This window comes from Typha latifolia, chromosome 12, assembly GCF_019914945.1.
Source record: "Typha latifolia isolate L0001 chromosome 12, TyphaL0001v2, whole genome shotgun sequence".
NCBI lineage: Eukaryota > Viridiplantae > Streptophyta > Magnoliopsida > Poales > Typhaceae > Typha > Typha latifolia.
In genome coordinates, this window is record NC_133097.1 from 6,578,584 (window position 1) to 6,593,209 (window position 14,626).

General features: G+C 35.5%; 2 protein-coding genes across 2 annotated transcripts; one reads left to right on the top strand and one right to left on the bottom strand.

Moving 5' to 3' along the window:
* The first annotated feature begins 546 nt into the window (after positions 1 to 546).
* Positions 547 to 4,998, top strand: LOC140798607 (uncharacterized). The gene is made up of 3 exons (XM_073152523.1): positions 547 to 870; positions 1,358 to 1,455; positions 4,007 to 4,998. Exons 1-3 carry the CDS (start codon positions 721 to 723, stop codon positions 4,524 to 4,526), a joined length of 768 nt encoding a protein of 255 aa, XP_073008624.1. The 5' UTR covers positions 547 to 720; the 3' UTR covers positions 4,527 to 4,998.
* Positions 4,999 to 5,737: 739 nt separating this feature from the next.
* Positions 5,738 to 13,590, bottom strand: LOC140798608 (protein disulfide isomerase-like 2-2). Its single transcript, XM_073152524.1, has 11 exons — positions 13,271 to 13,590; positions 12,403 to 12,487; positions 12,060 to 12,157; positions 11,887 to 11,942; positions 10,626 to 10,743; positions 10,464 to 10,491; positions 10,250 to 10,341; positions 8,734 to 8,890; positions 8,277 to 8,401; positions 6,078 to 6,177; positions 5,738 to 5,988 (listed from the first exon to the last, which is right to left on the bottom strand). The coding sequence occupies exons 1-11, from the start codon at positions 13,426 to 13,428 to the stop codon at positions 5,920 to 5,922; spliced, it is 1,086 nt and encodes a 361-aa protein (XP_073008625.1). The 5' UTR covers positions 13,429 to 13,590; the 3' UTR covers positions 5,738 to 5,919.
* Positions 13,591 to 14,626: the final 1,036 nt, after the last annotated feature.

Here is a 14,626-nt window from a genome sequence, read left to right on the forward strand (position 1 = left end):
TATTTTACTATGACAGAGTGCCCATAAGTACAGTTAAATGATGAGACTGCATGCCCTTGGGCATCTTGACGTCTAGTATACAACTTTTAATTATCAAGAAAACTTGAAAGAAAAATTAATATTGGATAAACAACTTACTTAACAGCCACCAAATTAAGAAAATAAAAGGAGATTTTAAAATCAAACAAGAGTAAAAAACAACATCAACTTATTCGTGAATATATATCTATCTATCTACAATATATTCCCTATGGTAAGTAGGCTCATGGATTATGATCAACAAACCAAAAGAGCTGAAAGGTACATTGACCAAGGTACTTATTCTTGGTCAAATCATAGTCAATGGAATAACGAACTGAACGCAAGCCGTCCGATGGCATCGAGATTCCGTCGCGATCCTTGATTAGCGGCAGCATCCGTTACATCTGCTTAACAGCCATCAGCGATTACCGGCAGTAGAAACCGTCACACCTGGATTTGGGTTTGGGAAGGAACGGATCGACGCTGTGCGGGAGGAGATATCTGATCGGGGAATTAAAGCGCCTCAACGGGAAGCGGTAAGAAGAATGACGGGTGCTCCCGCTCCCCCTCGCCCCCCCCCCAACTTCCCTGTTTCGATGTTTCCGCTTCTTCTTTTGCTCTCCTTTTTGGGTTACTTCTTTGGTACCCTTCTCTACTGCTGAGAACCACTGTTGTAGAGAGAAGAGAAGAGAGGGAGAGATGGGTGGTGGAGGTGGCGGAGAGGCAGCGGCTTCGGCGAGCTCGTGCTCGTGCTCGACGACGGCGTCGCCGAACGGCAAGAGGGGGAGAGATCCGGAAGAGGAGGTCTACATCGACAACCTCCATTCTCACAAGCGATACCTGAGTGAGGTACGAGTTGCTACACGCTCTCTTTCTCTCTCCTGGGTTCTTTGGAAATGATGGTGCCTTTGGTTTGTGGGTTTCGTACCGATGGATGCAAATGTTGGCTTTGGATTGGCAAAAACTTTTTTTTCTTTTTTTGTTAGTTGTTGTTGTTGTTGTTGTTGTTGTTGTTGGAGTTTCTTGATGGTTACATCCATGTCCTTGGTTCGAATTCCCAAAATTGCCTGATTTACGAGGCTCGCCCTAGTTGGATCCCTCTTTGTCTGCTCTTGGGTTTATCTCTCTTTAACTATGAAGTTCGAATTCGAATCTTGGAAGCAAATGAGTATCTTGAGTATGCAAATGCTTGTTGCCTTACTTGTCCGCTAATCTTTTTTGTTACTTGATTGTATTCTGTTCGGATTCTTCTCTTCTAAGGATCATTCTGCGGACTTTGGACTAGCCCTTTTGTTTGGTTCAGTAGATGATGATGCCAATTTTGCTATGGATACAGATAATGGCGTCGAGTTTGAATGGATTGTCTGTTGGAGATTCACTTGCTGATAATCTCATGGAATCCCCAGCAAGGTCTGAAAGCATCTCTTACCCAAGGTGAGTCTAATTTTTCCCTATTCGTTTATTTAGTTAATTTGTTTTATCTCCATATCTAATTACAAAAAATCCAGGAAAGAAAGCCAAGGACTGTCTAATCATAAATTGTCAATCTCTAGGCAGTGAATATATATGAAGTTCTTCCTCTTGTGTAATCTGATTGGCTATTGGATGAAGAGAAGAAAAAAAATTTCAGTATAACTTATGAGAATGCAAGTACTGTGCTGCATTCCGGTGCAATTTAACTGTCTGAGGCTTATAGCCAGAAGAAATCAGCATAGGCAGCAAAGGAATCCATTATTGCGAATATTTAAGTTTGTCGGGTACATTCTTTGAATTGTACCGGTTGATAGAGTCACTATAATTTATAATGATAGCCCTCTAACTCATGGAATTCTTGATGTGTCGAGCATTTTGAGTTTTGAGATAGTTCAATATTGGTCAATTTTATTGTGGAGTATTATGTTGAACTTTTATGCATAAGAATAGCAAAGACATCTATCTGAGACACTTTTGGACAATTAAGATACTAAAAGTCAATATGTTCTTAGCTTGTTCTTCTTTTGGCACTTCAACATGAAATCCTTATTATACAACAGTATAAGAAAATATTAGAAGGATCTGGATCAATTGTATAAAAATAAGTACCAGTTGCCCAAAGCTCTGAAGCTTTATTTTTGATTCTTGTATATCCATATATTAGCATCTGCTTCAATAAGGTATAGCTTCCCCTCCTCATGTTGCTGTATTTGAGGTTATGGTGCTCTTAACACTTTAACACTTGCATTACTTGTTCTGGCAACAGAGGTCCATAGTAAGTTTCCATAACCTATATCTTTTCTAGTGAGTTACCTTAATTGACAACACTAAGACAGTCATGAATTTTAGGTCTGGACCAAGAAATGCCAGCAAACATATTCCTCTAATGTGGGAGCATCCTGTAGGACAGGATTTTATTGTGTACTGACATCTTTACTAGATCTTGTTTATATGTATACGTATACATTTGTATGTATGTATGTCACTACAACAAGATTTGTTGCTGTTGGTAATAATGGTAGGCAATCATTATTATGTATTGTAACCTTATATTGAACCTCTATATAAGCTGTCATATTTCTAGCAGATTAATATTTGACAAGAGTTGTGCCACCATTCAAAGAGGATAGAAAGATTTAGATTGTCAGTTATGATTTAATTTCATTCAAAGAGGGAGTAGAAATGTGGAATTCCATTAGGAAGGATTCTGTTGGCATAGGAAGCTCTCTTCTTCTTGTAAGCTTATACTAGTTGTTAAACTTTTTCTAGGCCACAGTACTAGATGGTCAATCATCTTTCGTCAGCAGTCATATTCATATAAGCTTATTTAATTAAACATATATTTGTCACCATATCTTTGATATGCTCGAATAGGCTACCGACATGATGTGACCTTCTATGTCTAATGCTGATGTCAATCCCCTTAACATCACTAAAGAAGTTAGAAATTCAAGTGTAAATAAAATCATCATCACCATACCGAGTGCAATTGTATTGTTTTGGACATTCCTGATCAAGATGCAATGGTTGATCTTCCATTTCAAGCTTCATGGTGTTGCATGAGCATTTGCTTTCACATTGAACCTGTATTCCTTATTCCTTCCTGCAGTTTATTAACTATGTTCTGAAGGCAATAGTTGGGAATGTTGATGATTATTTTATAATTTATCTGTTTGCCAAACTCTCTTATGCTTATTTTGTGGTGAAATGCTTAAGATGTCTTTTATAGTTTCATTATCATGACTCTTAGTTGGCTGTCATGGAAGGAGAGCATAAGGTAGAGCCTGAAAAAGCGCATGGCATTGCCAAATGCATGCTTTCAGGATCACTTAAATATATAAAGCAAAGTTGAGGCATCATGAAAAGGAAGCTCGAAAGTTATTATTTATCTACATTATCATTATTAAGTGATTGCTTGGCTTAGTATACAAGAGATGAGATAGTTATGTGAGTAAGAGGAAACATTTGATATAAGTAGTAGTTTGGAAGGAAAGGTATAATGTAATCTTACTATCATCACTCGATCTTAATTTGCAAGAAAGCCTCTTATGCTTTATGTATAGGCTTCTTTCTTATATGCATCTTCTGGCCAACACTGCCAATAGAAAAACAAATAAAATTATAGATGTCATTTACCCATACAGCCCATACCACACCTTAATCCTCTCTACTAAATGGTCATTGTATATCTGCTGCTGCTTTCTCCCTGAAAAAGTAATTCCCCTTCCTGGGTTTAGATTTGCCTAGACAATGGAGCTCAGAATCTGTGGTTTTTTTATGGTATAAATTTTTGTAAAAGTACTTATAGTTTCTTGAGACAAGATGTTGTGAAGATAATGCTACAAGTGCCCTATTTTAATAGAGACTGGTTATTCTGTTTTGATAACTTTCTTTTTTGTAAAAGTACTTATAGTTTCTTGAGACGAGATGCTGTTAAGATAATGCTACAAGTGCCATATTTTAATAGAGACTGATTATTCTGTTTTGATAACTTTCTTTTTCTTACTCTCAGGGATGAAATTGCCTCCCAGTATTCCCCAATGTCAGAAGATTCAGATGATTGTCGGTACTCTGACACTCCATTGAACACAAGTATTGCCCAGTCCGATGTCATGAGCAACCCTACTAGTCCGGTTTCGCCTCACCGTTACCAGAAACCACTTGGTGGATTCTCTTCTGCAAATCCATGCAGTCTTCCTAGCTGCTCTCTTTCTTCTGTGGTCTGCTCTCACCCTCGACGTGGATCAGATTCAGAAGGTCGTTTTCCATCATCACCAAATGACATGTGTCATGTTCCAGACCTAAGACGGGCTGCTCTATTAAGGTCAGTTCAGATGAGAACACAACCACATTGTCCACCGGTGTGCGAATTGCCATTTAACAGTGGACAGGAAAATGTTGGGAGTACAGATGAGGGGGGAGTCCGACCTGTTTCGTGTATTAAATCACTAGAAGATGACACAGGTTATCAAAGCCCAGACCATGAAGTAGACTACATCGAGGATTGCTCATCTGCGGATGGTCTGTCATAGTCCAGGTTTTGCCTAGAACAAGCATGTGGTATATTTTCATCAGAAGGTTGCAGAATCTTGGAATGACTGCTGAAGGAAAACCCATCCCTGTAGAGCCCGTTAAAACTGAACTCTCTTGACTCTTGTGTCTGGCAGCATAACCATTACATTTCCTGTTGTAATGTACCACGATTGTGCAGCACTCCGGACAAAAGCTAACTTCATTATGCAACTTCCAGCATCCATTTTGTCAAGACAGGGCCAGGATGTAGTTCTATTTTCCTTTTTAACTAACATGAATGATCACAGTATTCTCCGAGGCGTGAAAATGTTCAAATGCCTTGTATTTGTACTGAAATGTTTCTGTATCTTTGTTTTAGTTGGTGTCTGTTTGTTTTGCTTGGCAGTCTTCAAGCCATACGATTGAGTTCTGAAGTGCTTCGGTTGTAATATTTCCTTCGCAAGTATTAAGCCTCACTATTGAATTCTGAGATGTTGCTCTCTTGGTAGTTTTCTATGCTATATTTATTGGCTACGAATGTTTTGGATCATCCGTTTTGGAGCTGACTATGAGAAAGATGGAGATGATTAGCAACTCGCAGAAAATAATGGGATCGCACTTAGATTATTAGATTCTTAATAGTGTTTGAGCATATACCCAATGGAATCTTGCTTACATGATTTAGTGGGCTTGTGGTGCGACTTGGGAGATTTCTGTAAAAAGTTTCCACTGGCCCAACAAGGACAACATAAAGCTACTAATCTAAGCGAATCGTGGTCATCCACTTCCAACTTTACTTCCTAAATAGGAGTTGCCTTTTTTCTTTATCCTTTTTTTTTTTTGCTCCAAATTGCCCCGTCCATAACGTTAAATAACTATTACCTTTTCTAGATGACTCTTTGAAGGGATTGCTACTAGATGGCACCAAATGTTCAAGCTAAATCACAACCAGAATGATACATTACTTTATAAACTGGCTGCTAAAAGTCCTCTCCTTTGTTTGGTTTTTCTTTTCTATGGCAAAAGCTCGCTACCAGTTTTGAAGGATCAAGGTCTCTAAATCTATCAATCCTCCTTCTAGAATCAAACCAAGATATAGCCTTGGTTCACTTCCATCTTGATGTTAAAAAATATACCGTCTTTGATCAAGTAATTCTCGTCAACTAGGTAAGAAAGCATCCTGTCGAGCACAATAACGATTTAGGACACAAGAACGCATGTCTTGATCCTCTTTTGAAGTCAATTGGGTAATAATTAGATCGCCCCAAAAAGATAAAACAATAACAAAAGTTATCCTGCGCAGGAGCAACACAAGTGAATAAAAGCTAGGCCCTGACCATTATTCCACTCGGTTACACTGTCGCAACTCTAAAAATGTTTCTCTAACATTCAAAATTAAAGATCCTGGTAGAATTAAGCAGTGAATGTCGAAAGGATGTTCTTCTTGATGATGAACTCATCTGCCTTCACGGGGCTGATTGACTGCCAACAAGATCAAAAACCACCAATAAGCCTTAAAATATTCACTTCAACACAGAAAAGAAAAAGGAAAAGAGATTGCTCCTGCGCACCTTTTCCAGCATGCGTTGAAGCCTCTCAATTTCATTCTTAGCATAGTCTGCGCCTTTATCGAGGATGCTCTTCGCAGCTTTCAGGTAGACCTTACCATACCTGGTTTGCAAAGGTGGAAATGGACAGTTAAGGACAAAGGACACATGAAATACTACAGTTAGTCAAATTCAAAATAAGAACACTCAAATGGGCTCAAATTAACTTGTCACAATCGACCCCAGATCTTCAGTAAAGACCAACAATTTTGCTGAGAAATGTATCCGCAAATCAGAAATGAAGTAAATGAGGTTGAACAGGCTATAAGAAAAAATAATGAGTTAAATATATTACAATACTATGTACTTATACCCAAAATGACTTTATCCTTGTATATTTTTAAAAAAATATTAAATCAATCTCTATACTTATGATTAATATGAGATCGTTAGTTTTTCTATCAAACTTAACTAAGCGCCACCAAAATTATCAAAATACTCTCCTCATGTTTGTTAAGTAAAATACACGGATTTTTTAGATAATACAACCAAATGACCAAAATAGCATAAATTAAATGAGCTAAAAACTAACAATCTCACTTTAATCATAAGTATAGAGATCAGTTTGAAACTTTTTAAAGTACAAGAGGATAAAGTGATTTCAAATATAAGTACATAGTGACAATATGTATTTAACCCAAAAATAATCTAGCTTAGCACAATGGCATTACACATTGGTAACAAAAGTAACAACTATCAAAGTCACAAAGAGAGGTCACAATGGGGAAATATTATGTGCTAGGAGATTCCAAACAAAAAAATCTTAGGAGCATCTCTAATACTCATATATGATAAATTCAGTGAAAGATGCGTAGTTAGTCTTAGCCCTTGTTTGTTTTGAGTTTATAAAGGGTCCCCGAAATTGGTTAGGGACTCCTAGGCATTTAATAATCAAACATATTTTTAACATTTTTTCTTAACCAAGTTCAATCCCTATTAAATAAATAATATATAAATTCAATTGATTCTAATTTTATCCTTGGCATGACTTAAATCATTAATTTATTGTGTTGTCAATATTCTCTCTTTTCTCTCTCCTCTCTTCCAAAAAACATATTTTTTTTATTATAAAAGAGATCATCTTTCACTATGGCTCACAAAAAAATAACTTTGAAAAAAATATGCACACACACCACACCGGTGAAGAAATTAAAAAAAATATATTATTTAATATAATTTATCGATATGTTAAATATGAGTTTAAAATGGATGATTACATTTATATTTATAAATTTATAATAATATTTTAGTATTATTTGCGTGACACGTACTCAATTTCCTTAAAAAAATAAATATTTTTCACTTTGACATGTCACATCAAAGTAATAATTACACTTATATTTCAAATCTTTTTTCGTATATCTCCAATTTCCCTTTCAAAAAATTTAAAACTTACTAAATCTATAATAAATTATAGAGTGGTTGCGGGCTTGTAATCTTTTAAGTCTGTAATAACATACTTTTTTTTATAATGTAATACGAAAAACTTCTTAAAAAATATTTAAAAACATTACACGTCAGCTTATAAAAAACAAAAGAAAAATAAAAAAGTAACCTTATGTTACTTTAGAAAATGTTAAAAATTAAAAATTAATAATATATAGGTATATACATGCTTGTAAGCCCATGCAGGCTTAGATACATATATATAGTAGTAGTCGCGGGCTTACATACATGCTAAGCACATTTGCGGGCTTACATGCATATGTGTAGTCTGTTTGCTACCGTGGAGATTTGACTTCTTATATATGACATATCATGCAAAACAACTATAACCATAATAAAAGTGGGACTTCATAGAGCCAGAACCATATGATAATATAACCTCCATTCCTAAGGGCCTTCATATACAGAGAGTGGATAAAATGAAAACTTGGATAAAAAGTATAGCGGTTGTTATTGCACTATTTCCATAAGTAATCAAGGAAAAGATCACAAACTTAGACATGATTGTCAAGTAGTGCGCGTGTGTGTGTGTGTGAGAGAGAGAGAGAGAGCATTAATGCATGCATCAAACATTGTATAGAAATAGATTGACAACGTTTAAATTCTATTTGTGCTATCTGACTTGACAGCAAACTTAACAAACTTAAATTGGAGGAAACTTTAAATCGAGATGACATCAACTCCAGCGATCATTTTAAGCAACAGAAAAAGGATTACCTTCCAGAGGAACCTGTAAGTTTGGCAACCTCTTCTTCCATCCGAGATAGGATTTGCTTCCGCTCATCATTAGCGGCGCTCAAGAATTCCTTCACTAAAGCATCTAAACTTGCTACAATTCCAGCCTATATAAACAATAAAACATTAAAATTAAACAAAAACAATTTATATGAAGTTGTTTTGATATATATATATATAATGTATATAGTGACTGAATATTCCTCATGATCTAAAAATACTCATCCCAAGGTGAAATAAAAAAGTAAAAGCATTTGATACATCTCCACCTTTAGATAAGATTCTTATGATCCCAAAGTGCAATGTATGGTTAAAGAAGTGTTAAATTTTTCTACAACAATCTAACATTAAGTTTGCAGTCCAACTCAAACATATATACAATACACACATAGGAAAATGCATATAAACTTGCAAATCTCAATTTCTATGCATTTCTAACCTCTGAAGTGAGTTGGCCCTTTGAATCACGGCTGGTGCCAGATTTATCATTGATGAACTTAACAAAGTCATCCAACTCCCGGCCACCATCATAATCTTCACCAGCTTTGTTTCCCTTTGGGAAGAACTTCAATGTAGGATAGCCGCTAACTCCATACCTGTAATTACATCATATAGACGATAGATATATTACATACAAACTGTATTAAGATTCAAAGGAGGTAATGACTGGCTTCAAGTCAAAGAATCACTTAACAAAACTTGCAAAGTGATTAAACTAGTTGGCCAGATTGTTGCTAATAAAGAAATTTACAAGAAGTAGATAAGAGTTGAAAAGGGTAGAGTGCTCCACAGCAGTTTTATATTCAAAACAAATCATCAAAGAGAACTATTCACCAATATCCACCTGACTCTAAGACAGCTTACTGATTCTGAAAGGCAACTCTTTCATAAAGATGAATTATACTACTCTAAGTAGGAGCCATCGAAATAATTAGATAAATTACGTAAAAATGGTGATAAACTAATCAAATTTGGTGACTTTGCTGATAAAAGCATTGCACAACAAAACAAGAACAAAATGCTTATGACCAACCTCAACAGCAACTCGATCATTTTTCTATTTCTTCATTCTGAAATGCATTGGCATGAAATGAAAAAAATACAGCCTGATATCCTATGCTTTAAAAGCCTTGGCGTGATTAACCAATGGTTGTAAGTCATAAGTTTGACTGCCTATAAATCGGACTCATGCCAATTTATGCCACACAAAGCTTATCCACTTGTCCTCAAGCTACAGAAAGAGAACTTTAATAGTTTGTGGTCTAACAAAATTAGTTCCAATGAACATCTGGCAAACAGAAGCAACTCACAGTCATTTGGATCTTTCTGAAATAGAAAACTGCAAAGCTAGATAATAAAATTGTCAATGATGAACGTTCATTAACAATTTTCCAGTCTTCAATTAGTTGTTGCGTGACCAAGGTTTTAAAAGAAAGTAGGCTGTAGAAGGGGGATCTACACAGGCTCTGACTTAACACTTTGTCATCAGATGAACTTGTGATGTATCATTGACCAGAACACAGGTTCTTATATTTGCAACATTGCTTCTTAGTCATTTAAATTTGAAATTGCTCAAATGCCTTGAGTTTCTTGCTAGACAGAGGATTGTTTCTAGTTTATCCTTGAGGCTTGAATTATAAAGAAAGCCCATATCTATATCACATATCTATCAGAATACCAAAGAATCACTAGGACCATATCACTTTCTCCCTCTAAATTAGTTAGTCTGATTATCGTTTTGAAGAAAGAATAAAGTGTGGAGTCCTAAATGATAAACCTCTTCTATCATACAAAATAGGAAAAAAATCTGAAATAGCCTCTAAGATAAAGGCTACCTGAGCAGAGGTTTTATCTATAAAAGAAAGGAATATTATGAGCAAGATAGAGAAAGAGAGTAATTGAAAATATAAGCCCAACAATTCACCACTCCATGAATATAACATAAAAAAACTCACTTTTCAGCCAAGTCCTTGTACTTGTCAGCATCGAGGTTAGCAATAACAACACCTTCGTCCAATCTGTAAACAGAAGCCAGCTTCTCGTATATCTGTATAGAAAAAGAAAAGTTAGTTCCCTTGAAACTTCACAAGAGGAATTTCATGATATTATCATTTAGCACAGAAGTCTGCTCTTTCCATAAATTTTTCGAGTTAATGATGATTTACTCACAGGAGCAAGATGCTTGCAATGTCCACACCTGTCAAACAAGTAAACAATTGGATCATGTAACAACAGGTCTATGTAATTTTGTTAAAAACAAGCAGAAAAAGGGAGTCATTGAAACAGGCAATGGACTAAAGGGCTACAGTAACCGTATCATGAGAAACTAACCATGGTGCATAAAACTCAACAAGGACATCTTTGGTTTCATCAAGCACAATCTGATCAAAGGTCTCCGGTGTCAGTACTACAACACTGGAAGGAATTACTGCCAACTTCACATTAGTACCTGTGAGCAAATATCCATAGATTTGTTGGATAACATTTATCAATTTTTCCAAAGAATTGGCAGATAAGTGTACAATGAAACAAGCTGTTACATCAATAGGTCAGTTATACTTCAAGCTTCCAGCTCCCATGAGTCCGTGACCAAGATTAATTGACAAACAGTAACAGTAAGAAGAGAGAGAGAGAGAGAGAGAGAGGCAAGTATATAACAACATATAATGGTTGAACAAAGTTGCTGACTAACTTTACTATGTAATATTCAAGGATAATCCTTGGTTGCATCTACCAATGTCAAGCGAGAATTATTAAATACATAAAATTTTCAGAATTAGAGAAACGGAATAGAAGATTAACTAATGAGCTAAAAATTCCGTTTGTTGTGTAACATGTTCTTTGGCAGTGTTACTGAAATATTGAACTCAGCAATTTGTACTTTTTTTTTACTGAAAGTCAACCTGAGACAGGGGAAGTGCACAATTGACAGTTATATGACCCATACCAATCCAAACTTGCACAAGCATATCTTATCTGCCCAAGGTACTCACTGCGACCACGGTAGCAAGAGTTCCAAATGCACTCAATGCAAAGTTTCCAAGCAGTTATGTAGGCAGAGGTGGCTACCTTCTATTACTTGATTATTAGTTGGGTTAACCAACTTTAATTTGAACAATTAACTTGATAGTTCTATGAGAAAGACATCATATTTAGTACATGTATAGTCTTATCCTCCCATGAGATGATATGCAAATATTCTTTCCTGGGCCCTCAATATCATCACGGATAAAGAATGTCAGTTGCACCATCCATGAAAACCTAAGAGTAGCTAAATCTGACAAGCACGCCAATGTCCAACAGCCACAAGAATTATTCTAACCAGGAAAAGCTGACCTTGACTGACAACCAACTATAATATAAAAGTTTCGATGGTTCTCCCCCATAACCACAATATCATCTCAAACCAACTCAAATAGAGAAGCACTGATGATTCTTACCCATTACCAACATATCTTCCCAAAGTACAGTAATCCTTTACTACATGCTAACTTTTTAACTCCAAATTCATGTTGTATACAAATACATATGGACTGCAGGAAGGAATAAAGTATTATCTGATAAGTTCTTTTCTTTGGCGTAAGAGAATTACCTCCTTCAGTGTTTACAAATTCTGCAAGGGCTTCTGCGGTTCTTGCGCCTTCATACCTAAATGATGTTACCAATTTTCAGTATTTCACATAGATTTCTATACCCATAAGTTGGATAAAATTAAATGAGTGACTGAGAAAGCATCAACTATTAAAAGAATAGATTGGCACTCACTTCTTGGGTTCCAAGGAACCTTTTGGAAACCACTGGATTGTTGGGTACCCTGAAACCCCATATTTGCTGCATAAACTCTTATGCTCATCACAGTCCACCTACGTAAACATATAAGAAACAAATTTAAAACAACACATAAAAATGATAAACCACCAAAACATATAAAAATCCAACTATTAATCATCAGACACAAAACAACAAAGAAAAATTGAAGAAACAGTTACAAATGAGCAACTGAAACATGACTATAGAGTTAATACATGCTTAAACTTATCCAGCGCTTCAATAAATAAATAATAGAGTTGCATGCTTAAACGTTCACAAAAATAGAAAATTAACCTACCTTTCCAATCAAAACAGATTTAGCTTTCTTAAAACTCGAACCAAGCTTTTCATACTCAGGGGCAAGTTTCTTGCAATGGCCACACCTGCCAAAAAGAACATAAGCAACTGAGAGAATCTTTGAGGAGGCACAAATATAAGAACATCAAGACCAGTCCTGTCTCTTAGATGTCAAACAAGCACAATACATAATCTTTGCAAAATAAGATTTAACACAACTCTCACAAGTGTGCAACCAACCAAAATTCTGTTACGCATATAGTAGAACAATTCAACTAATTTTAACAAATATAGTTATGTTGTTAAAACTCATTTAAAGCATCAGAACCAACACTACACATTACAACCACCATAGGACCAATCTCATGGTCCATAAGATACAGCTTGTCAGGTACACAAGCAAGTTAGCAAAGATAAAGTCTTGTTACTCATTAATTTCCTACAATCAATAGAAGAGTTATCAATATCCAATATTTGAGCTTGCAGCAAGGAGAAAACTCTCCACAGAATTTTTTAAAAAAAAATCAACTTTCGATAAGCCAAAAGTTTATCCTAACGACCTGCAACAATTCGCAAGACAGATCCAACTTGCGAATCAAACAGGCCCCGAATTACGGATCCAACCAACAAAGCCTAAAAGAGGTCCAAATAATTTTCATCCAACCATCCAAATTGGCCAAAAGAGGAGCAATTCCCACTCATTCCTCTCATCAGATCCAATCCAGCCACCGTAAAAGAAACACCAAAAATGCACTACAGACCACACCAGATCGTAAAGATCGGATCAGGATGCGCAAATTTCTCAGATCGAAGGCCTACGATAAGCGGAACCAAGAGATCGACATGGAGATAAGAGAAAGCGGGTTCACCATGGGGCGTAGAACTCGACGAGGGCGCCGCGATCTTGTCCGACCTCCTTCTCGAAGTTGGTCTCAGTGAGGACGAGGACGTCGTCGTCGGCGACCGCCGAGGCCAGCAGCAGAGCTAGGGTTAGGGTTAGGGTTCCGAAGGAGATCCAGATCGCCATCTCCTCGTCTCTCGAACTCCTATTTCTTTTCGGAGAAAATTTTTCTTCTACTCTCTTTTCTTTCCTTCGTCAACCGTGACCGAAATGAGGGTGGCTTCAGAAGATCGGGCAAGCACGAATTATATGAGCTCTCTATACCGTCGAGTCCGGTGACCGATACGTGAGGATACCGCAGCTGATGGTTTTCTTAGCTTAGAAGAGGAGTTTTTTTACCAAAGTAGCCCTAACCTTTCTTTTTTTTACGCATTTATATGCTTCAAAACTTAAATACTTCTATATTTTTACCGTATCTAAATATGAATCGCTGATCGGATCACCATATCATATAAAAATTTAAATGACATATATATTTTTTATATAAGTTATTTTTTGATTCAACGATTTATATTTTAAAATTATTGAAGTGGAAAATGATTTATATAACAAAAATTCTAAAACTTATAACTTTTTTTCGACAAAATTTAAATACTTATATATATATATATATATATATATATATAAGTTATCGTCTCAATTAGTAATTTTATAACGTACCTAATTTCGTATTTAAGTTTCGAGATGAATTAATCATGATAAAAAAAATTTGGCAAACTTCAAATAGTAAAAAAAATCTATGTTGGATTGGTTTTTGTTTGCTAGTACAATCCTGTATTGAAAATGATGCAATACATTATTTATTGAAAATAATCCAATTATAAAACTCCTCATTTATTAGCTTAATCTGTTTAACCTAATTATCACCCATCAATCCGTTTATAATATAAGAATCCAATTATAATATAAATAATTTATTTATTACTCGAATAACTCATTTATAATACGGATAAATCTATTTATAACTTGAATATACTCATTTATAAGCTGAATAATTTATATAAATATACATAATATGTGTAACCCAATAACTATTTATGACTTGTATAACATGTTTAATAATTAAATTATATTCATATTTAATATATTAGCCTATTTATTAAGTGAGTTATATTTGTATTTCAACTCAATTTCCCCCTCCTATTTAATCTATCAAATTAGATCTCTGAAGAGTTTTATAACATGGACAAATTGTAATGGATTGACTCAAGTATGTCTCCAAATTTACCCCATTATTGTGTACAAACCAAGCAGCAAAGTAGAAGAAACTAAGCCTGTAGGACAAATAAATGAATTATGGAAAGCAACAAACTGAAGAGACATG

Bases quoted from the DNA above. Each gene is read 5' to 3' on its own strand.
- LOC140798607 (XM_073152523.1), top strand. From the start codon at position 721: ATGGGTGGTGGAGGTGGCGGAGAGGCAGCGGCTTCGGCGAGCTCGTGC. The intron at 871-1,357 runs GTACGAGTTGCT...CTATGGATACAG, and splicing joins ACAAGCGATACCTGAGTGAG to ATAATGGCGTCGAGTTTGAA. The intron at 1,456-4,006 runs GTGAGTCTAATT...TCTTACTCTCAG, and splicing joins GAAAGCATCTCTTACCCAAG to GGATGAAATTGCCTCCCAGT.
- LOC140798608 (XM_073152524.1), bottom strand. From the start codon at position 13,428: ATGGCGATCTGGATCTCCTTCGGAACCCTAACCCTAACCCTAGCTCTG. The intron at 12,158-12,402 runs GTAGGTTAATTT...ATGTTTACGTAG, and splicing joins AATCTGTTTTGATTGGAAAG to GTGGACTGTGATGAGCATAA. The intron at 5,989-6,077 runs GTGCGCAGGAGC...TCTTGTTGGCAG, and splicing joins TTCAACGCATGCTGGAAAAG to TCAATCAGCCCCGTGAAGGC.